This window comes from Acipenser ruthenus, chromosome 58, assembly GCF_902713425.1.
Source record: "Acipenser ruthenus chromosome 58, fAciRut3.2 maternal haplotype, whole genome shotgun sequence".
NCBI classification, from domain to species: Eukaryota; Metazoa; Chordata; class Actinopteri; order Acipenseriformes; family Acipenseridae; genus Acipenser; species Acipenser ruthenus.
This window is the reverse complement of record NC_081246.1, coordinates 3,702,054-3,724,124: the sequence shown is the minus strand read 5'-3', so window position 1 is coordinate 3,724,124 and position 22,071 is coordinate 3,702,054. Positions and strand designations below refer to the sequence as shown.

Genomic DNA, 22,071 nt, shown 5'->3' with positions numbered 1-22,071 from the left:
CATTCGGGAAATAAAATATGTATTAAAAAAAATTAACTTGACATTGCACAAGTAAGCTACCATTGCTGTTCTTAATAACTACTGAAAAAAAGTTTGAATACTGTGAATATGTTTTGTTAAAGGTAGTTTTAAAATGAATTTTGCTTATCCTCATTGACACCCGTTATATACAAGTAGGCTGACATTTACATGAGTGATATTAAGAGGATCTGACTGTATTCTCTAAATGTACACTCACCAGAGTTTGTGGTTATGAGGGGAAACTCTATAGAAGTGAATGTGTAAGAATGCTTTACAATAACCTTGGTCTCTTTCTTTATTTAGCTTCTATAGTAGATGAAGGAGAACACGACTCCACTCCATCACCCCGCTGCAAAAACTCTTCTAGTGGCAAACCACAGAGCAGGAAACACAGCGAGACGACACCACAAGAAGAACATTTTAAAACATTGAGAGTTCAAATTCCCTCTGTACAAGACAGACAACCACTTACTGTGGAGAGTACAGAGACTGCACATTCTGTGTGTGTGAACAACTCTGAAACCCGGGGCAACTTGAAGACATTGCCTTGTTCTACTGAAAATGGGAAGAGTTCCTGGCAATTAGGCTCTCCTAAAACTCACAAGGGAAATCACACGGGAGCGACTCCATTTCCCTGTGCTGATTGTGGGAAGAGTTTCAGTCGTTTATCATCCCTTAAAAGACACCAACGCAGTCACACAGGAGAGAAACCGCACCACTGTAATGAATGTGAGAAGAGGTTCTCTCGATTAGACTATCTTAAACATCACCAACAAATTCACACGGGAGAGAAACCACATCACTGTAATGACTGTGGAATGCGTTTCACTTATTTAGCACATCTTAAAAAACACCAACACATTCACACAGGAGAGAAACCACACCACTGTAATGATTGTGGAATGTGCTTCATTTATTTATCATATCTTCAAAAACACCGAAACATTCACACAGGAGAGAAACCACACGCCTGTAATGAATGTGGGAGGAGTTTCAATCGAATAGAGAGTGTTAAAAGGCACCAGCACTCTCACACAGGAGAGAAACCACACCACTGTAATGAATGTGAAAAGAGCTTCTCTCAGTTGCAACATCTTAAAAATCACATCCGAATTCACACAGGAGAGAAACCATACCGCTGTAAATATTGTGGCAAGTGCTTTACTGAATTAGGACATCTTAAAAGACACAAACAAATTCACACAGGAGATAAACCACACCACTGTAATGATTGTGGGAAACGCTTTAGTGAATTAGGACAACTTAAAAGGCATGAACGAGTTCACACAGGAGATAAACCACACCACTGTAATGATTGCGGGAAGAGCTTTATTGAATTAGGACAACTTAAAAGACACGAACGATTTCACACAGGCGAGAAACCACACCAGTGTAATGATTGTGGGAAGCGCTTCACTGAATCAGGATATCTTAAAAGACACCAACAAATTCACAGAGAGAAACCACACCACTGTAATGAATGTGGGAGAAGTTTCACTCGAGCAGACAGCCTTAAAAGACACCAGCGAATTCACACAGGAAAGAAACCAGGTTTCAGCTGGTGGGGAAACTTTAAAAACCAGGAAATTCTCACAAGACAAAAACCCTGTCACTAAAAAGCTATTCATAAAACATGTAGTTAAAAATCCTTCCTTAAAAGACTCAAACAAAAAACATTCCTTCACAAAGACACTTCAGAAGCGTTTATGGCACAGGCTGTGTTTACTCTTTGAAACGGACAAGAGGATTCCGGTCAAAGACATCGGAGCTTCAAACAAAACAGACACTTTGAACACATGCTTGCGAATGCCCGGAAATTTGTCCACTGCTAAAACATTTTCTTAAAACCAGAAGGGAAAGACTGTTGCAGCGCTACAAAGGCAGGACTGTGACTTGGCTTCTTCACGGCTAAACCCCTGGAGCAAGGTGTAAACGCTGGGCTTCTCTTTGCATCCCTCCAGGCTGGACCGCAGAGCAACGACCATCGCAGGATTGGTATTCTTCTTACTCCTTCATAAGAGAGCTTTAATTCTTCAAAAGGCAATTGCACATCCCTCTGAGTCATAAAGGAAGGTAACATAATTTGCAGTGCATAGCTTAGAATTATAATGGTGTGTGATAGGGCGGCCAAACAGGCAGGCTGGGTTAAAGCAAGCTTGTGCTGTTTTTATTAAACGGAAATAATTAAAATATTTAAACAGAAAACACTGCTCACAGAGCAAAAGAAAAAAGAGTAACAAAACAAACCAGGAACACCTTAAAAAAAAAGCAATACCTCAGTCAGGCCGGGCAGTCACCTTCACTGATCCTGCAGGCTACTCTAGTTTTATTTTTAGTTTCGTGTTTGATTTCGATATTCTCCCTTCTCACTCTCGCACACGTTCCTCCTCTGAACACCCACACTTAACACAGAAAGCTGCAGGCTTTTTATGCATGTGACCAGATTAACAATTAATGAATCGGACCGGAGGTGGTCGCATTCTGTGGAGGGGTTTCAAATCCCATCCACGCTGCCATGCACAATAACAAACACTGTCGTGTTTTTAAATGAACCCAAAATGCATTGAAATCAAACAGCAATAACAGAACATACTCATTTGAAATAAACACAACCACGTGCATTTTAAAATCAGAATACATGGTGTTTTAACTAAACACAATTTAAGTAACACAAAATACCAACACCAGTTTTAAAAGGAATAATACATTTTCCTATCACCAATAAACACCAAACAATGTTTATCTGCACACATGGATTTTCCCCTGCCATTCCACATGGTGTTTAAATGTTTGTAAAATATTTGTTGTCTAAACATGTGTAGGTGATGCTTCATGTAGGTGTTTCTGAAGTTTTGCTCATATCTAGTATTTTTTTTCAGTCTGTAGCTTCTGAATAAACTTTTTAATTCCTCAAGTTGGCTGTTCATTGATCATGTTTAACAACGTGGGACCCAATGCATACATTATATTGTTAAATTGCGGCATTCAAATATTACAATAGCTCACCTGTTTTAGTGGAAATAGATGTTCAAAACTGCTTAAGGACTTTTAGACCCCTTTATAATAAGACCTGTATTTTCTACTTACAAGGTAAATCTGTGGTGCAGAAATTAACATCCCTTTTAGAACTTAGTGTATCACTGGACATAAAGATTTACACAGTGTTTATTTTTGGAGAGGTTTGGGGACCCTTGGGCTTAGCTTTGTAAAAACTCCTGTAGAATTTGATCCCTTTGTTCAAACAGTTCCAAATTTTAACCCAGTATAGTAGACATGTTGGTGAAGCACTGGAAACAAATCTGGCTCTTTTCATATGCTACAAGTTGAAAAAATGACTATAGAACATAAAAAAATGAAAAGCGTTTGTTGTTTTTTTATGTATTTTTTTCTGGAGATCTCCTTCCAGTGTGGTACTGAGTAAGACTTTTATCACACCTGAGGTTTTAGTCCTGATGCCCAAGGGGTTACCTTGAATTCAAGCCCTGAACCATGCCTGTGCTGTCTATACTTTGGAAGATATTGTGATTTATTTAAGGGCACAGCCCCCCAGGTGGAAATTGTCTGTGAGGGGCTGGGGATTTTAACAGGGTAAACCCTGGAGGTTAAACAACAATTCAAGCAATTCCTTCACATTAACTAAAAATTAAAATCGAGTGAACATTTGTGAATGCAGCACCTGGTAAGGACATTATCAATCATCAGTATTTTTTTGTATTGAAAATGGGTCAAATGTATGTATCCCAAGTTATTAAGCACACTGAATTTGAACCATTTTATTAAAATGCTGTAATAGGTTGAAACATTGCTTGACTTTATAAAATATGAAAAATGTTGGAATGGCTCCAAAGATACCTATTAGGTTTCAAAGTTACTGTTTCAAGTGAATTTTCACCTTTTGTTATGAGTTTACAATTGAAAATTAAACTTTAAATCACAAACACATTAATTTAAATATCTTATGATTTTAAAACTAGTTTTGGGGGTTAGGGGGGGCAGAATATCAATGAGAAAACAGTAATTGTAAAACCCCAGCAATGTTCATGAACATTTTTACATGTGGTCGGATTGGCAGGCGCAAACAACCCTGTGAATGGGGTAGCGTTTGGTTGAATACTTTTTGAGATACAGCGTAGAAATGACTGGGATGTTTTTTATACACCTGTATCTCAAAAAGTATAGCAAATTTAAGAAACCGCATTCTGCATACACTTTGTCCCAGGGGTGTAGATGTGCAACGGGGTATTAATATATTTTGGGGGGTCCTAGTTTTACAGAAATTGAACCCCAAAGATAACGGTCTGACATCCCTGCTGCCTGACATCATTGCTAGGCAGAGTGACTTGCGACTGTTCCATTGCACTGAATAGGGAGACATGGAATATATTGCTCAGCACACACGGGTCACATCTGTGTTTCTGTCTGGATTAAAACTGCTAATCAGAGATAATGTTTTTTTTTGTGTTTGTGCTTTCAACACTAGGGAAACTAATAATCATTTTTTTAATTTAGGAAATAGGATTTTCGTTTTCCCCCCTCTCACTTTTTTTGTTATGGTACGGTCGGGAGTTCAATGATACCGTTCCATTCCATAAACAAATCTATGTTTCTGTCTGTATTAAAACTGAGAACTTCTCTGTGGTTTTAGTTAATAAAACATGACACATGAAAGTGACCCTGTGTATAGTGTTACTTATTATACAATTAAGATTACATTAAACTGGTGGGGATACAACCTCTAGCATGCAGCTTCAGCAGTTGTTATTATTATTATTATTATTATTATTATTTATTTCTTAGCAGATGCCCTTATCCAGGGCGACTTACAGTCGTAAACAAAAATACATTTCAAGAATCACAGTACAAGTATTAATACAATTAAGAGCAAGATAAAATACAATTACTTCGGTTCTAGCAAGTACAAGAATATGACAAAATACGATTCAATAACGGAGCAGATAACAGTGTCAGTGATAGATACATTAGGATATACATCAGTTGCAAACAACGACACGGATGCAGTACAGCATCATGTCACTCTGCATCGATATGAAGAGGTACAGATACTATACAGTGCAGTTTATAATCTGTAGGGACAGTACAGCATCATGTCACCCTGCATCGATCTCAAGAGGTACAGAGGCTATACAGTGCAGTTTATAATCTGTAGGGACAGTACAGCATCATGTCACCCTGCATCGATCTCAAGAGGTACAGATACTATACAGTGCAGTTTATAATCTGTAGGGACAGTACAGCATCATGTCACCCTGCATCGATCTCAAGAGGTACAGAGACTATACAGTGCAGTTTATAATCTGTAGGGACAGTACAGCATCATGTCACCCTGCATCGATCTCAAGAGGTACAGATACTATACAGTGCAGTTTATAATCTGTAGGGACAGTACAGCATCATGTCACCCTGCATCGATCTCAAGAGGTACAGATACTATACAGTGCAGTTTATAATCTGTAGGGACAGTGCAGCATCATGTCACTCTGCATCGATCTCAAGAGGTACAGATACTATACAGTGCAGTTTATAATCTGTAGGGACAGTACAGCATCATGTCACCCTGCATCGATCTCAAGAGGTACAGATACTATACAGTGCAGTTTATAATCTGTAGGGACAGTACAGCAGTATTGATGATCCCCTGCATCTGTACAGGCCTGATGAGAAGGACCATCTGCACACACATACAGATTTATTTCAGAAGTATGTACCGATGTCCACATTTAGTGAAGTTTAACAATAAGAAAAATTGCTTGACTTTTGGGGCTTCAAGGTGCAGCATTGAAGTTAATTTAATTTTTTTAAAGGAATTTCCTAACATTTGTATATGGCATTAATACTAGTATTTGTTATAAACTATTAACACAGTATATTGAAATATTACATATGCATGTTAAAAGCCATCACAGTTCACAATGTTAGACCCTACAGAGTTTGTAATTTTTCTTAATGTAATTTAATTGTGTATGTTACAAACTCATTCATTTAAAGTGAATAATCTTTACAAAGGATGAAACATCATAGCAACGCAAACGCAAAGCATTAAAATATGTCTGTTAAATGTTGATTCATCATTACCTAAATCAAATGTGTATTGTCAATAGCAAACTAATTCCATATCATTGTAGTAATGAATGTACTACTGTGTTAAAATAATAACAAATCTATAGTCAAAAACCAGAGTGATACAATGATATGTAATTTCATCACTGTGGCTGTGGCTATCCAAATGTTTACCTCATGCCAAAATGAATGCTTCATTCTGAAGCATGAACATGAATATAATCTGATACCCGAGTGGCAACACCCAATGCTGTGTCTGCCTCATTATTATTCCAATTGTATTTCATTTTTTTAAAATTTAGTAGTCACCAATCAGTTTTTTGTTAGTTTCACTCCAGTTTGGTAGTGTCCAATTATTTTTAGGCTCAGCTCACCGCTACCACCCCTGCGCTGACTCGGGAGGGCGAAGACGAGCACACGCTGTCCTCCGAAGTGTGTGCCGTCAGCCAACAGCTTCTTTTCACACTGCGGACTCACCATGCAGCCACCCAAGAGCTACAGCGTCGGAGGACAACGCAGCTCTGGGCAGCTTACAGGCAAGCCCGCAGGCGCCCGGCCAGACTACAGGGGGCGCTGGTGCGCGGTGAGCCGAGGACACCCTGGCCGACCTAACCCTCCCCCCCCCACAGGTGGCGCTCAGCCAATTCTGCGCCGCCCCGTGGACTCGAACCGGCGACGTCCAGATTACAGAGCGCATCATGCACTCTACGCGTTCAATGATATTTTAATTGGGAGATAGACAATCTATATGGATTTACTAGACTTTTGTCTCGTAGATATTCTACCACCCAAACTCAAGAGTTTTACAATCTTAAGATATTTTAATTTCAAGGTTCTTGTGATTTTAAATTTCATATGGATTTTTATTTGTAAAATCATCAAAACAAAAGGTAACAACTCACTTAAACGGAAACTTTGCAGTCATGCATTATTCACTCATATTAACTCAGAAAATGTTCAACCTATCATAGCATTAATTAAATGTTTTAAATACAGTATGCATAATAATGTGGGATAAATACATTTTACAAGTTTGCAATATAACAAATTACTGAAGCAAATGATAATGTTTTAACAATATCTACATTTTAAAATGCTGCATTCACACATGTTCACTTGGTTTTAATAAGTTAATGTGATGGAAATGTATTAATTATGTTGCATGTCTCAGGTTTAATTGGTCCACCACAGACGCACATATTCCAAGTTAAAATACAGTTTCTTATTTCAGCAGGATCGGAGGTTCTTACTCGGGTGTGAATGTGTATTTTTACTTCAAACACGTGAGATATTGTAATATTAGAATGGCTCAGTTTAACAATGTCTTGGGTTCCACTAAATGCTTGATAGTGATGTTTAACAAACAAAGTAAAAAACTACTTGAGAAAATAAAGTTTATTCAGAAGCTAAATACCTTGAAGAGAAAAGCTACTAGATATGAGCAATAGTTCAGAAATACCTACATCAAGCATCACCTACACATACTACACCTGTGCTATATTTAGAGCTTCTGTTTTTCGGGTTTTATAAATTGTATTTTTCAGTGCTTATTTTTAGCTATTTTCGAGTTTTATGTAGATTGTTTTTTTCGGGGCTTTCGTTTTTGATGTACTCTATGAAATTAGTGTTTTCGGTTACTTTCCAAAATGCTTGAGCGTTTGTGTGTGTGTGTGTGTCAAAATATGTATACTAACTGGACAGTACTTGCACACTTAAGTTCCTTCTTTCCTTTGCTGTCTTCCACAGTGAAATCCCTCTGGTCACGGCACATTCTTCTGGGGTTTTTGTGTGGAGACATCTTTGTACAATTCACCACAATTCTGTTTTAAATCCTTCGTATCTTAACTGTAATACAGCTTGAAATCCCGCTAAGCCTGCACCCTGATTTTAATCTCGTTTTAAATCTCTCAAGCGGAGTCTCCAATAGAAATGTAGGAACGTGCTGTCACTCAGTAGTTGGGGCGGGTTTAAAGTATTCAGAACGAATCAATGATGGATGCAAGTCAGGAAGGCGGGACATTGCCCAGCAGCACTGAGAAATGTATTTATTATTATTTTATAGTGTGAAAAGGGTAAAGTCAACGTGAATTGATTAAACATTTCAGTGTTTATTGGCTATTTTTTTGTATCAGGAGTGTTTTAATCGGGTTTTATCGGTTAAAACCGAAAATCAGAAGCCCTAACTATATTTAGTATTTACTTATTTTAAAACCATCTTTAATAAAACATACTAACAAGGTTCAACAGCAAACGATCAGGGTAGAAGTGAAAACACATCCTTACAAGCATTTAAACAGCATTATAATTCTACGTGATGCACTGCAGACTCGATAAATTGTGTAATTGATTTAGAGGGATGTTTCAGTCTCTTTTGAAGAACTAAAGCAGTCTTATGAAGGAGTAAGAAGAATACCAATCCTGCGATGGGCGTTGCTCCGCGGTCCAGCCTGGAGGGATGCAAAGAGAAGCCCAGCGTTTACACCTTGCTCCAGGGGTTTAGACATGAAGAAGCCAAGTCGCAGTCAATAGTTACTGTAGTAATTCATGTTTGCAGTCTCAGTCAGTGGGATATCGGAAAGCAACATCTTCCACGAGATAAACATCCGGGCACGTCTCTCTCTTACCAGCGAGGGGGTGAAATAGTGTCTCCCTCTTTGGAATGTGTTCAAAGTGTCTGTTTCGTTTGAAGCTCTGATGTCTCTGACCGGAATGGTATCCTCTTGTCTGTTTCAAAGTGTAAAAGCAGCCTGTGCAGTAAACATGTCTGAGGAGTCTGTGAAGGATTTTTATTATTATTACTAATTTTATGAAGCTTGTTTGTTAAGAAAAAGATTTTAAACTCCACAAGTTTTATGAATAGTTTTTTAATGACATTAATCTCTTGAGTAACAGGGTTTTTGTCTTGTGAGAATTTCCTGGTTTTGTAATGTTGTTATTATTATTATTATTTATTTCTTAGCAGACACCCTTATCCAGGGCGACTTACAATCGCAAGAAAATACATTTCAAGTGTTACAAGTAATACAATAAGAGCAAGAAATACAATAATTTTTGTTCAAGTGTGACAAACCACAATTCAATAATACAGCAGATAATAGTGAAAGTTACATCAGGATATGATTAAATAGTGATAGTTACATCAGGAAATGATTAAGTACAAAATACTATGTTAAACATTTGGCAGATTTCAGTATTCTGAAGTACAGGGTTATATGCAGTAAAATAGGGGGCAGATAAGAGCAAAATGAAGCACATTTAAATGAAGGGTGATAGTGTCCCAGGATACAAACAGAGGAGTTCTACAGGTGCTGTTTGAAGAGGTGAGTCTTGAGGAGGCGCCGGAATGTTGAAGCCGACACCCTGGGATCCTTCAAGAAGCTGCTTGATGAGATTCTGGGATCAATAAGCTACTAACAACCAAACGAGCAAGATGGGCTGAATGGCCTCCTCTCGTTTGGAAACTTTCTTATGTTCTTATGTGTCCCACCAGATGAAATAATTCCCAACATTCAGGGTTTCGCTGCTGCGTGAATTAATTGGTGTCTTTTAAGATGTCCTAATTCAGTGAAGCTCTTCCCACAGTCATTGCAGTGGTGTGGTTTCTCTCCTGTGTGAATTCGTTGGTGCATTTTAAGGTTGTCTCTTCGAGTGAAACTTCTCCCACATTCATTACAGTGGTGAGATTTCTCTCCTGTGTGTATCCGTTGGTGTATTTTAAGATTTCCTAATTCAGTGAAGCTCTTCCCACAGTCATTGCAGTGGTGTGGTTTCTCTCCTGTGTGAATTCGTTGGTGCATTTTAAGGTTGTCTATTCGAGTGAAACTTCTTCCACATTCATTACAGTGGTGTGGTTTCTCTCCTGTGTGTATCCGTTGGTGTTTTTTAAGATTTCCTGATTGAGTGAAGCACTTCCCACAATAATTACAGTGGTGTGGTTTCTCTCCTGTGTGTATTCGTTGGTGTTTTGTAAGATTTCCTAATTGAGTAAAGCTCTTCCCACAATCATTACAGTGGTGTGGTTTCTCTCCTGTGTGAAGTCGCTGGTGTGCTTTAAGATATTCCGATCGAGAGAAGCTCTTCTCACATGTATCACAGCGGTGTGGTTTCTCATCTGTGTGATTTAGTTGGTGTTTTTTAAGATTTCCTAATAGAGTGAAGCGCTTCCCACAATCGCTACAGTGGTGTGGTTTCTCTCCAGTGTGAATGTGCTGGTGTGCTTTAAGATATTCTGATCGAGAGACCCTCTTGTCACATGTATTACAGTGATGTGTTTTCTGTCCTGTGTGGATTAATTGGTGTGTTTTAAGACTTCCTAATCGTGTGAAACTTCTCCCACAATCATTACAGTGGTGTGGCTTCTCTCCTGTGTGAACTCGCTGGTGTCTTTTAAGTTTTCCTGATTGAATGAAGCTTTTTCCACATTCATTACACTGATGTGGTTTCTCTCCTGTGTGAATGCGCTGATGTGTTTTAAGGCCTGCTAATACAGCGAAGCGTTTCCCACATTCACTACACTGGTGTGGTTTCTCTCCTGTGTGAACTCGCTGGTGTGTTTTAAGGCGTCCTAATTCTGTAAAGCACTTTCCACATGCATTGCACTGGTGTGGTTTCTCTCCTGAGTGAACTCGCTGGTGTTTTTTAACTTTTCCTGATTGAGTAAAGCACTTTCCACACTCATCACACTGGTATGGTTTCTCTCCTGTGTGAACTCGCTGGTGTCTTTTAAGACTTCCTACATCAGGGAACCTCTTCCCACATTTATTACACTGGTGAGGTTTCTCGCCTGTGTGAACTCGCTGGTGTCTTTTAAAGTTTCTCAAATGAGTGAAGCTCTTTCCACATTTATTACAGTGGTGTGGTTTAGCTCCTGTGTGATGTGGCTGGTGTACTGCAAGACTTTGTAATTGTGAACCCTGCACATTGAATAAGGTTATAGGATTGAGAACAACCATTTGAATATAAACTGATTGTAGTACAGGACTATCCTCGTTCATGTGGACAGGTTCCAGAGCTGTGACTTCTTTCTTAATGTGGACAGGCTCTAGATCTTCTGGAGTCTCTTCTTTAATGGGGACAGGTTCCACTTCAGGAAGCTTCATATCTGTAGCTGAAAAACAGATTTTTATTTTACATATAATGCATTTTGTGATGCCTCATAAACATTAGTGCCGACCGCGTCCTACTGACCACAAAGCACATTTTATATCATTTTATTTAGCATTCTAACCTGGTGTGCTCATTGTAATATGGCATAGAATGCAAGAGGTACTGGTGGTTACCATGCGCTCAAAGCAAAAAGTAAAAATGAAATAATTAGAGAAGAAAAGCCTAATAAAAAGCTTTAAACAGAGATGAAGCGAAACTCAGCAAAAATGCTTCTGAAGTGGCATCAGTCTTCAGATAGAAGTGGCTGCGCTGCTGCACAATGTTCAGCTACAGAGAGACATATAATGAACAAAGCTGTTTCAAAGTATCAAAAAACATGGGCTCCTGATGATTAGGCAATTCACAATGCAATCCCATTAGAGACCGGGGCAAGGAGTCACATGACAGTACCTGTAGAGGAGTCACCTGTTGAGTTCCAGTGTGAAACTTCATCCTCCGTTGCTACATCACCAAATCATGGAGTAAAAGCAGCAGTTTTATGTCAAAATTACTGCCAAGCAATTCTGCATCTGTTTTACAAACTGATACACTGCCATGTGGATTACTTCAATTTCAATCTCCATCTGCAGATGTGCAACACCTTTGATGTGACAAGGAAACAGAACAGGATCCTACTGTATGACAAGCGCACAGCTGGCAAAGATGGGAATGCAGTTTGCTCATTGCAGTGGTTTAAAATCACTGCAATTTTCTCAAGCAGTTACTTTGAGCAAACATTGACTTTCCAACAAATGTTGGACAAAACAAAAGCCAGACCATATTTTACATATAATATAACAGGGCTCTAAATTGGCAAAAAAGGGCAAGGCAAAAATGTGTAGAGGACACCAAGGCCACTAAACTTAAGTCAAGACCAAAGTGTAGGATGTTGTGTAATTTTGCTTAGGATTCATATATAAAGCTACTTATTAGCCACAGAAAGAAACAACAAAGTAACTTAACAGGGAGAGGTCTGTGCTGACTGTCTGGCGCATGCATGGTTCAGCAGGAAGAGGGCAGCAGTCTCGTAAGATCCGCCTGTCAGTCATGGCGATGACACAGAGAGGTTGGGAGCGGGTGTGCGGTCTCTCCCTCTCTCTGAATGGTTGGAAGGTGGGCTTTTGGTTGTGGGGGGGGGGGGGGGTTGCTGGGTCTATAAAATAACGCTCTATTGCTCCCTCAGCTCTGCCCCTATAGAACGAAAAACGAGCCAGCGGAAATTCTGCTCCCAGACCGAGAACGGCCAGAGAACAACAGAAGAACAAACAAGAAAATAAATTTAGTATTAGCGGAGGTAACCTTGGGCAGACCCCAAAAGCATATATAAAACAGTTTGAGGGAATGGTGGAGTGTAGGACGGGAGACCCGGGCCGTGCGGATAGCGACGGTCGGGGAAACGCTGTAGAGTGCAGCACATTTATTTTGTAGTTTTGTTAAGTGTTTTATTTTCTCTTTTTCTTTGTACCTTTTGTTTTTGATTATTATTTTGTGCACCAAAAGGTCACTTCTACCATTGCTGGTAATAACAGCGCAACAGTGCCACCTTGTGGTAAAAATAAATTGTGCACCCGAGTGGTGTTTAAAACTCCACCTTTCTGTCTCCTGTGTAAGTGAATTCCCCACCCTTCCACAATCCCCATTATTTTTTCAGGATCTACGGCATTCAGGTCATGTTGCTAGGTAGAAACACAAAACGATAGGTTGCGGATGCAACCCCGGTTCCCTGAAAGAGAAAATAACCATCAAGGTATGGGACATTGCCGTCAGGCAGTAGGGATTGGCTGAGCTTTATGTCAAAGCTGCCGATAGGCCTCCGCGCAAGCTGCCGTGTAAGCCCGCCCCCTTGGGAGCTTACTATACGCAGCGCGCGGAGAGTCACTTCCTCTTTTGCCCTTCAGGCCGTGAAGGCCTCCAGAGCGACCTCGCGGCTTGATGGTTATTTTCTCTTTCAGGGAACCGGGGTTGCATCCGCAACCTATCGTTCCCTTTCAAGTCGAAAATAACCATCAAGGTATGGGAACAGTGTACCCAAGCCGTCGCGAGGGAGGATTCTCGGCAGTAGGACAGACTTACGTCATAACGCAACTGCGTAGGCAGTACATCTAGGCATATGCGGAGCTGCACCTCAGTGTCTATGCTCGCAATGACACCTGTCCCAAGGTGGAATAGTCACACCATATTGTACCTACTCTAGACGTCCGCAACCTGAGGCGTCATAGAGTGCAACACAGATGCTCCAAATGACGGAGCAGAGGATTCCAGCACATTTAGCCTGTAAAACCTCATGAAAGTATGCGGCGTAGCCCAACTGGCTGCCGCGCAAATATCAGACACCGGCACCCCTCGAAAGAGGGCCCAGGATGTCGCCATACCCCTGGTAGAATGCGCCTTCAACTGCCCTGGTGGAGGAAGGCCTGCAGATTCATACGCTAATTTAATAGCATCCACTATCCAGTGGGAAAGGCGCTGTTTAGACAGCGGCTGACCCAAAGATCTAGAACCATGGCATATGAACAACTGTTCTGTCTGCCTCACAGTCCTTGTGCGGTCAATATAACACCTCAATGCCCTCACAGGGCAGAGCATGTGTAACCGCTCTTCCTCTGGGGAAGAAAAAGGAGGAGGATGGAACGCCATCAACTCGACTGACTGGTTCATGTGGAACGGGGATATAACCTTTGGTAAAAAGGCCGGATTAGGGCGCATGGAGACCTTAGAACCGTCTCCTGCAAAACGAGTACAAGAAGGATGCACTGAAAGTGCATGTAACTCGCTCACGCGTTTTGCTGATACCACAGCCAGCAAAAACGCAGTCTTAATAGATATGAGCTTCATATCCACGCTGTGGAGAGGCTCAAACGGTGCCTTGGTAAGGGCTTCCAGCACCACATCAAGGCTCCACGACGGTAAACTGGTCGTTCTTGGAGGCCGCAAGCGTCTTGCGCCTTTCAGAAACTGAGATGCCAAAAAATGGCAACCAGGTGATAACCCGTCAATGCGTACGTGGCAAGCCGAAATAGCGGCCAAATACACTTTAAGTGTAGAGGGAGACTTACCCTCGTCTAACAGCTTCTGCAGAAACTGTAATATCACTGCCATAGGGCAGGAGACCGGGTCATGGCCCTCAGCCAGACACCAACTCTGAAATAATTGCCACTTATACGTATATTGCGACCGAGTGGAGGGCTCCCTCGCACTTTGAATGGTCGATATAACCGCCGTCGAAAGCCCTAAGGCTGACAGGCGCTCCCGCTCAGGGGCCAAGCCCATAGCTGCATGAGCTTGGGGTTCGGATGCCATAGCCCTCCTTGGGCTTGGGACAACAGGTCCGCTCGCAGAGGGAGCTCCCTCGGGCGACCGTGCAACAACTGCACCAGACTCGGGAACCAAATCCTCCGAGGCCACCGAGGAGCGATCAGAATCACTGTCGCTTGCTCTACCCTGACCTTCTCCAAGAAGGCGGGGAGCATCGAAATCGGTGGAAATGCGTACAGGAGCCCTGGCGGCCATTCGTGAGCCAGTGCATCGACTCCTAGGGGGCTGTCGAGGTCCTTCACCGAGAACCATAGGGGGCAGTGCGTGGTCTCTCGCGAAGCGAAGAGATCGACTTGCGCTGTGCCGAACCAGTCCCAAATGCGCTCTACCACCCGAGGGTGAAGACGCCATTCGCCCGCAAGAGGACCTCCTCTGGACAGGAGATCCGCTGCGTAATTGACTCTGCCCGGCAGATGAACTGCACGCAGAGAGGCTAACCGCGGTTGAGCCCAGAGCAACAGCCGCGTTACCATCCGGTGAAGACCTGGGGACCGCAATCCGCCCTGGAGATTGATATACGCCACTACTGTGGTGTTGTCCGACCGCACTAACACGTGCTTGTCTAGAAGCACTGGCAAGAAGTGCCGAAGGGCGAGGTCCACTGCTCTGAGTTCCAGAGCGTTGATGTGGGCTGACCTCCAGGGTCCTGACCACACTCCACGGGTCCCTGTCCCGTTCCAGACTGCTCCCCAACCTTGGTTGGAAGCGTCGGTTGTGATAACTTCCCTTCGGAAGATGGGACCCAAGCGCACGCCCTGGCGGATGTTCGACTGAACTCTCCACCAGCGTAATGCTTCCCAGCAGGTTCGGGATACCCTCAACCTGCGGTGCTTGTCTCTCCGCGGGTGCAACGCGAAGGCATTGAACCAGGCCTGCAGAGGTCTCTGGTGTAGTAAGCCCAAAGGAAGGGCTTGCGAGGCGGCAGCCATCAACCCCAGCATGCGCTGACAGAGCTCCATGCTGACTGTTTCTCTCAACCTGAATAGGGAGAGACACCGCTCTAATGAGGCAACTCTTTGTGTCGATAGGGTCGCTTCCATGGACACTGAGTCCAGATGCAGACCCAAAAACTCGGTCTGTTGGCTGGGCACGAGGCGGCTCTTGTCTGGATTGACCTTCAGACCTAGCCGCTGAAGATGGTCTGTAACCATCACTGTGTGCTGTGCCAACTGCTCCTTTGACTGCGCGCAGACGAGCCAGTCGTCCAGATAGTTCAGCAGTCGAACGCCTTGAACCCGCAAGGGGGCTAGAATGGCGTCCATACACTTCGAAAAGGTTCGAGGAGCTAGAGACAGGCCGAATGGCAGGACACAAAACTCGTAGACCCTGCTCTGAAATGCGAAACGTAGGTACTTCCTGTGACCCGGACAGATGGGAACGTGAAAGTACGCATCTGTGAGGTCTACGGTGGTAAACCAGTCGCCCTGCCGGACAGACTGGACAATGTTCCTGTGCGTAAGCATCTTGAACGACAACACCCGTAGGTATTTGTTCAGTACACGCAGGTCTAGAATAGGGCGGAGCCCGCCGTCCTTCTTTGGCACAAGGAAGTATTTGGAGTAGAACCCCTGATCGGTCAGAGCAGGGTCTACTAGTTGAATGGCACGCTTCTTGAGCAATGCCTGTATTTCTGCATTTAGAGCTGAGGACTGAACCGAGTCCTTCACTGCAGTTACCACCACTCCCCTGAAGGGGGGGGGTTTTAACCGGAATTGAAGGGTGTACCCGGTGATTATAGTTTTGCGCACCCAGATGTCGTTGGTGCATTGTTGCCAGAACAGGAGCTGTGGAACAGTGTAGGGGTGGGTTAACGGCTGCCGGGGTTTCTCAGGGCTGCTTAGGCTGCGCTCGCTCACGAGGGGCCTGACCAGAGCCACGAGGACGTGGTCTGCTACCTCCTCTGGGGCGCCACCCTCCACGCTGCGGTCTCGCAAATGCTGGTTGGCTGCGTGCTGCAACCCCCGAGGGGGCGGTTTTACTGCCCTGTGGGTGCGCCTGCTGCTGCGGCAGCGCCCTGCGCCATTGGCGCTCCTGCGGCCGCCTTGGCTGGAAAGGCTTGCTTGGCCACATCTTAGCCAACTGCTGCGACGCCTCACGCGCCTTGACGGAGCGTTGCAGCATCTCCTCCACCGCTGGGCCAAACGTGTGCCCCGGGGATATAGGAGCATCTAACAACGGGGCCTTATCAGGCTCCTGTACCCTGGCCTGTGAGAGCCATAGCTGCCTCCTTGCTACTACTAGAGAAGCAATGCTCCTGCCCTGTGCTCGCGCATTTAGCTGAGCCAGCCTGACCAACAGCTGTGCAACTGCACCCAGCTCGGTCCTGAGCCCGACGGGTGGGGACTCAGGCAGGTCGCGAATCAGCGCCGCCTGGTAGACTGTCAGGAGGCTGGCCACGTTGGACAGTCTAACTGCCTCTGTAGCCGCGGCATAACCCTTTTTTAGGTGGGCCTCCGTAATCCTACACTGCCTGTTAGGGCAGGAAGGGTCCTTAGCCAGCCCCGAAAGTGTCGGCGTCTTTACTAGCGCGGCGAACGCGGCGCCCACTGGCGGAAACAACGCCAGCCCAGCTTCGCTCGCCCCGTGCATGGTGAAGGCCGAAGCCTTGCGAGAAGTCGCAGGGGCGGAGGCCGGTGCTCCCCAGGTGGACTGCACCTCCTTAATAAAATCCGGGAATGCCGGGAGCATCCTGGACTGAAGGGGCGGAGCCGATGGCAATTCAAACAGAGAGCGACGTGTTGGCTCTGATGCGGGCCAGTCCACGCCTAGATGGCGGGCTGCCCTCTCCACCACTGACCAGATAGGGTCATTAGTATCCAGCACTTCAGGGTCGTCCTGCCCAGAGTGCTGGGATGCCACCTCAGGCTCTGTATCTTCAAAGAGCGGGTCTGCATCAGATGCGTCCCTTGAGACAGCATCGGCGTCCCACTCTACTTCCTGGGGAACTGGTGGAGGAACCATCGGCTGACTAGCGCTGGGTCCGGTAACCATTTCTGGGGCCCGAGGCGCCACGTTCGCTAGAGTCATGAGGAGGGATTGTTGTCCCATCATGAGCTCCATGAACTGCGACATCTTGGAGGTGAGCTCAGCCACCCCAGATGTGTCTTGATGCCGTCTACCCCTTCGAGGGGAGCGGGAGTGTCTTCTCCGGCGAGGCGATCGAGATCTGGATCGCGACTCTCGACGGGGGCGAGCCCCGCGAGAGGAGGGGCTGCGGGAACGTTCCCGAGCACGCCTAATTGGAGACCTTTGACCAGCTGTAAGCTGGGAAGATGGGCTCATAGGCTGAGACGTCGCCGGCAGCGACACGATAGACGATGGTGGGGCCGAGACGGTGTGGGACGAGCCTGAAGATGGGGAACGACCTCCCACCGCCTTCCTAGCTCTCTGGCGTAGGGTGCGTGTTTGAAACCCCGCACATAGCTGGCAGTATGCCCTGTCTGCCAGGGCAGATGCTGCATGGTCCGGCCCTAAACATGCGACACAGTCCTCATGAGGGTCGCTGGCAGGCAACTTGGCCTGACAGGTCACACAACGGTGGAACCCAGACATAATGACGTCAAAGTCGAGAGTGAGGTGCGCGTCGTCGAGCGCTGAAGCGCTGGGCACCAAGCGTCAAGCACCTGATGTGCGTGCGTCGAGCGCCGCCGCGTCGAGCGCCGAGGCGTCGAGGGTGCGTGCGTCGAGCACCGAGCGCCGAAGCGTCAAGCACCGAGGTGCGTGCGTCGACGTCAAGGGTGCGCGCGTTGAGGCGTCGAACGCCGAAGCGTCGAGCACCGAGCGTCGAGCGTCGAGCGCCGAAGCGTCGAGCGTCGAGGCGCCAAGCGCCGAGCACCGAGCGTCGAGCGTCGAGCACCGAGCGTCGAGCGTCGAGCACCGAGCGTCGAGCACCGAAGTGCGTCGAGGGTGCGTGCACCGAGCGTCGAGCACCGAGCGTCGAGCACCGACGTAGATGGAAACGTGCACCGAGCGTCGAGCACCGAGCGCCGAAGCGTCGAGCGTCGAGCACTGAGCCCCAAGTGCAGAAGCACTAAGCACCAAGCGCAGAAGCGCTGCACAAAGCGCTGCACCAAGCGCACAAGCGCTGACACCAAAGCGCCGGAGCGCGAGCGCCGAAGCGCGAGTACCAAGCGTGGAACGCAAGCACAGACGCCTAAGCGTCAGCTGACCCGCCAAGCGGAGACGCAAAGTGCTGGTACAGTGTCTGGTGCTGTGCAATACCTACCTGAAGGTGCTGGGGATTTTGCACGTTGGTGGTTGTCTTCCTCTGTATAGTGAAGGGAAAAACTTATTTTTTATTTTTTTTTTTTTGTGGACGCTGCAAAGGGAAAGGGAGTGTAGTGCAATACCACGTGGCGGGAACGCGCCGCGGGGGGGGGGGGGACTGCAGAGCAGACTACCCGCACACACACACGGTATAGCCTAAGCTACCCGCACACACACACACGGTATAGCCTAAGCTAGACCGAGGATGCAATTGCGCGTGGCCAAGGCCAACGCAACACACGTCCGACACACAATGTAATATATAAAAATATATAATTACACAATAATACAATATATATAGAATATATATATAAAAAAAACCCACACAGTAAATAATAAAAGAACAGAGGAAAGACGGGGAGACCACGAAGAACGCAATGCCGAAGCAAAGCGAAAAGGAATATATAATGTAAACACAAAATATATTCTAAATAATACAATACACAATAATAACAATAATAACTGAAATAAACTCGGAGAAGGGGAAAAACCAGCTTCTCAAGCCTAAGCTTAGTGAGTACAATCAGTTAAATTAGCTCTAAGTCCTACCGCTACTGATGCTGAAGGCAAAAGAGGAAGTGACTCTCCGCGCGCTGCGTATAGTAAGCTCCCAAGGGGGCGGGCTTACACGGCAGCTTGCGCGGAGGCCTATCGGCAGCTTTGACATAAAGCTCAGCCAATCCCTACTGCCTGACGGCAATGTCCCATACCTTGATGGTTATTTTCGACTTGAAAGGGAACCACTGTTCTATTTAAAAGTTCCATGTAAATTAGGTCATCAGTAGTATTGTCAGATAGGGACATGATGTTGTAACAAGCAGGTTTCAAAGAAGGGTGCACTAAAATTAGTGTTGGGGAATGTAAACAAACTGGACTGTAAATAGCTTTCTGCTGAAGTCCAGCGAAAAAGCCAAACATAAATAATGCAGTGTATTCCACAGGCTTTCTTCCCCTCTTTCAGTAAAGACCCCCTCTATAGATCTGCATTCCAGTTTCACTCACCTCTCTCAGTGATGCTAGAAGGTGGCGTTTCCTCCTGCAGGATCCGCTCATTGGCCTGGTCACACCCCAGCTCAGTCACTTCCTCCTTGATCTCAACAGTCCTGTCTGCAGAAACAACCCATCGAATAGGAAGCTCTGGGCTGATGTGAGCTGCTTCCATCTCAGAAACTTTCTTTGAGTGAGGCTGATCCGTTCTCACTGAAGAAAAGGAGACAAGACTTTTAGTTTTTCATTTCAGGCTGCATATAAGGTGCTTTTATTGGAATTTCCACAGAACACACACTTTAGAAAACTATATCATGTATGAATCCAATCTTACTTAAAATCACTAAGATTTATTTGAAATGTTGTTGATATCTACTGCACAGTGGCGTAACTAGCCACTGTCCCCACACCACCTCAACACCCTACCAGAGTCCCAGGTTTTGTTTTTGTTTAGTTTTTAAGTCTTTGACGATTTTGTTTGAGTACTAAAACCGTCTGTTCGTGTAATTAACCATTTCACTGTAGTGGTGCCATCCTGTCAGGGAACAAATGTTACATTCATCACAATAAAAAAAGATATATGCTAAAATATATAACAGCCATTAATGAGAATAAATGAACCACCTATTATTTATACAAGTACATACATTGTGAGGGATGGCCTTACTGTTACTGTAGAAAATTTCCACTTAGCGGGCTACCCCTGTGCAACTAAAGTGATGACATTCCCACAAACAGTACGAGATACCCGCAACACGGAAAAACGATTTCATACGAAGGTGTTTTTCATAAGCGATTATTAAAATAAACTTACTTCTAAAAAAAATTGAAATATTTCCATCAAAGTGGAAGCCAGCGTCAAAAGACAGCGGTGACCGAAACAGAACGACAAAAACGAAAAAACAAGCCGCCAGTCAAAATTAAACTACAGCAGCAAGGGCAAAGCGAGAAGCCACTTCCACAAAATGAAAACCAGGAGCTGGGCTCAGTGCCAACGTATCAACGAAGAAACAGAACAGCAGCTCCTGGAAGAGGACGAATGTGTGGAAACAAGAGAACGCTCGTCTGGGACTGGGAGAAAAAGTGGAATGAAACCAACTGTACCAGAAAAGAGCGCTGCAGCAGGACCAAACGGGACGCGCTTACTGGGAAATGTATCAGCTTCTCAACTGCAATGGAATTAGGAGATTACTTAACATGAGAAATAACGTCACTGTTCCTTAACTTTCCTCCGAGATAGTATTATTATTATTATTATTATTATTATTATTATTATTATTATTATTATTATTATTATATACTTGACCGGAGGGTTCTGGGTTCAATCCCAGGTGGTGGGACGCTGCTGCTGTACCCTTGAGCAAGGTACTTTACCTAGATTGCTCCAGTAAAAACCAAACTGTATAAATGGGTAATTGTATGTAAAAATAATGGATATCTTGTAATAATTGTAAGTCGCCCTGGATAAGGGCGTCTGCTAAGAAATAAATAATAATAATAATAATAATAATAATAAAGGCAGATTTTTTAGAGCATTGTTGTTGCTTTTTGAGGCATGTATAAAATTAAAACCACTGAGAATTTAATAAAGATTGTTCATTTTTTAAGCAAATTGATTAAGGCAATCCTTTTTTTTTTAAAATAGTGAAAACAAACAGTTCCCACATATGTATATGCTCTGTTAAATCAGTATTTTAGTTGTTCATTTTTAGTGTTTCTTATTGCATTAGGAAATAAAGACCTTTATTAAAACAATAGTTAACTTTCTGGTAATCATTTATCTGTGTGTAAAACTAATTTGCTACTGTATGAATATTTTTTTATAATTGTATACTGTATACTTAAAAACAGTTAACATGAAAATGTTGCGAATTGAGCAGAAATATATTTTTCTAAAGAATAAAATGTAAAAAGCAGTTTAAAACCGATAAGTTGTGCTTGGTTAGTCGTTTATTATTTATTTAAAGTATCTGTAACAGGGTTGGCGGACTTCGATTTAAATTCTGATTCAAATCACTTGATTTTTTAAAAGAATTATTCATTTAAATCATTTTTTTTCATTTACTACCTATTTTCTATAGTGTCTCAGGAAAAAGACATGAAACGTATGTTTAAAAGCCTATCATTAACACAAACATCTTAAACTCTTACTGTCTAAAAACAAACTCTTAGGGCTGGATTCACAACGCAAAGAACAGCGCCTCCCCCCGATTCTGTGGCGCATAAATGGAGGGAAGGCATTTAAAAAAAATAATACTG

At 44.1% G+C, this 22,071-nt stretch overlaps 3 protein-coding genes across 5 annotated transcripts in view; 1 reads left to right on the top strand and 2 right to left on the bottom strand.

Moving 5' to 3' along the window:
- Positions 1-22,071, top strand: part of LOC117407633 (zinc finger protein 184-like) — a 156,734-nt gene that overhangs the window by 3,071 nt on the left and 131,592 nt on the right. Inside the window, exon 2 of one of the 3 annotated variants that reach the window (XM_059017939.1) lies at positions 337-4,691. The exons of 1 other annotated variant lie outside the window; for it this stretch is intronic. In XM_059017939.1, coding sequence (XP_058873922.1) covers positions 337-1,637 — 1,301 coding nt within the window. In that variant the 3' untranslated portion in view covers positions 1,638-4,691. Of the gene's footprint in view, positions 1-324; positions 4,692-22,071 lie in introns of those variants that run through there. One more of the 3 variants, XM_059017938.1, reaches the window with a different exon arrangement.
- Positions 1-22,071, bottom strand: part of LOC117407634 (piggyBac transposable element-derived protein 4-like) — a 60,269-nt gene that overhangs the window by 36,449 nt on the left and 1,749 nt on the right. The window contains exon 2 of the mRNA XM_059017954.1: positions 20,917-20,981. The gene's annotated coding sequence lies outside the window, so the exon portion shown is untranslated. The remainder of the gene's footprint in view (positions 1-20,916; positions 20,982-22,071) is intronic.
- On the bottom strand, positions 7,560-12,351 carry LOC131724928 (zinc finger protein 271-like). Its single transcript, XM_059018005.1, has 2 exons — positions 11,656-12,351; positions 7,560-11,206 (listed from the first exon to the last, which is right to left on the bottom strand). Exon 2 carries the CDS (start codon positions 11,196-11,198, stop codon positions 9,609-9,611), a length of 1,590 nt encoding a protein of 529 aa, XP_058873988.1. The 5' UTR covers positions 11,199-11,206; positions 11,656-12,351; the 3' UTR covers positions 7,560-9,608.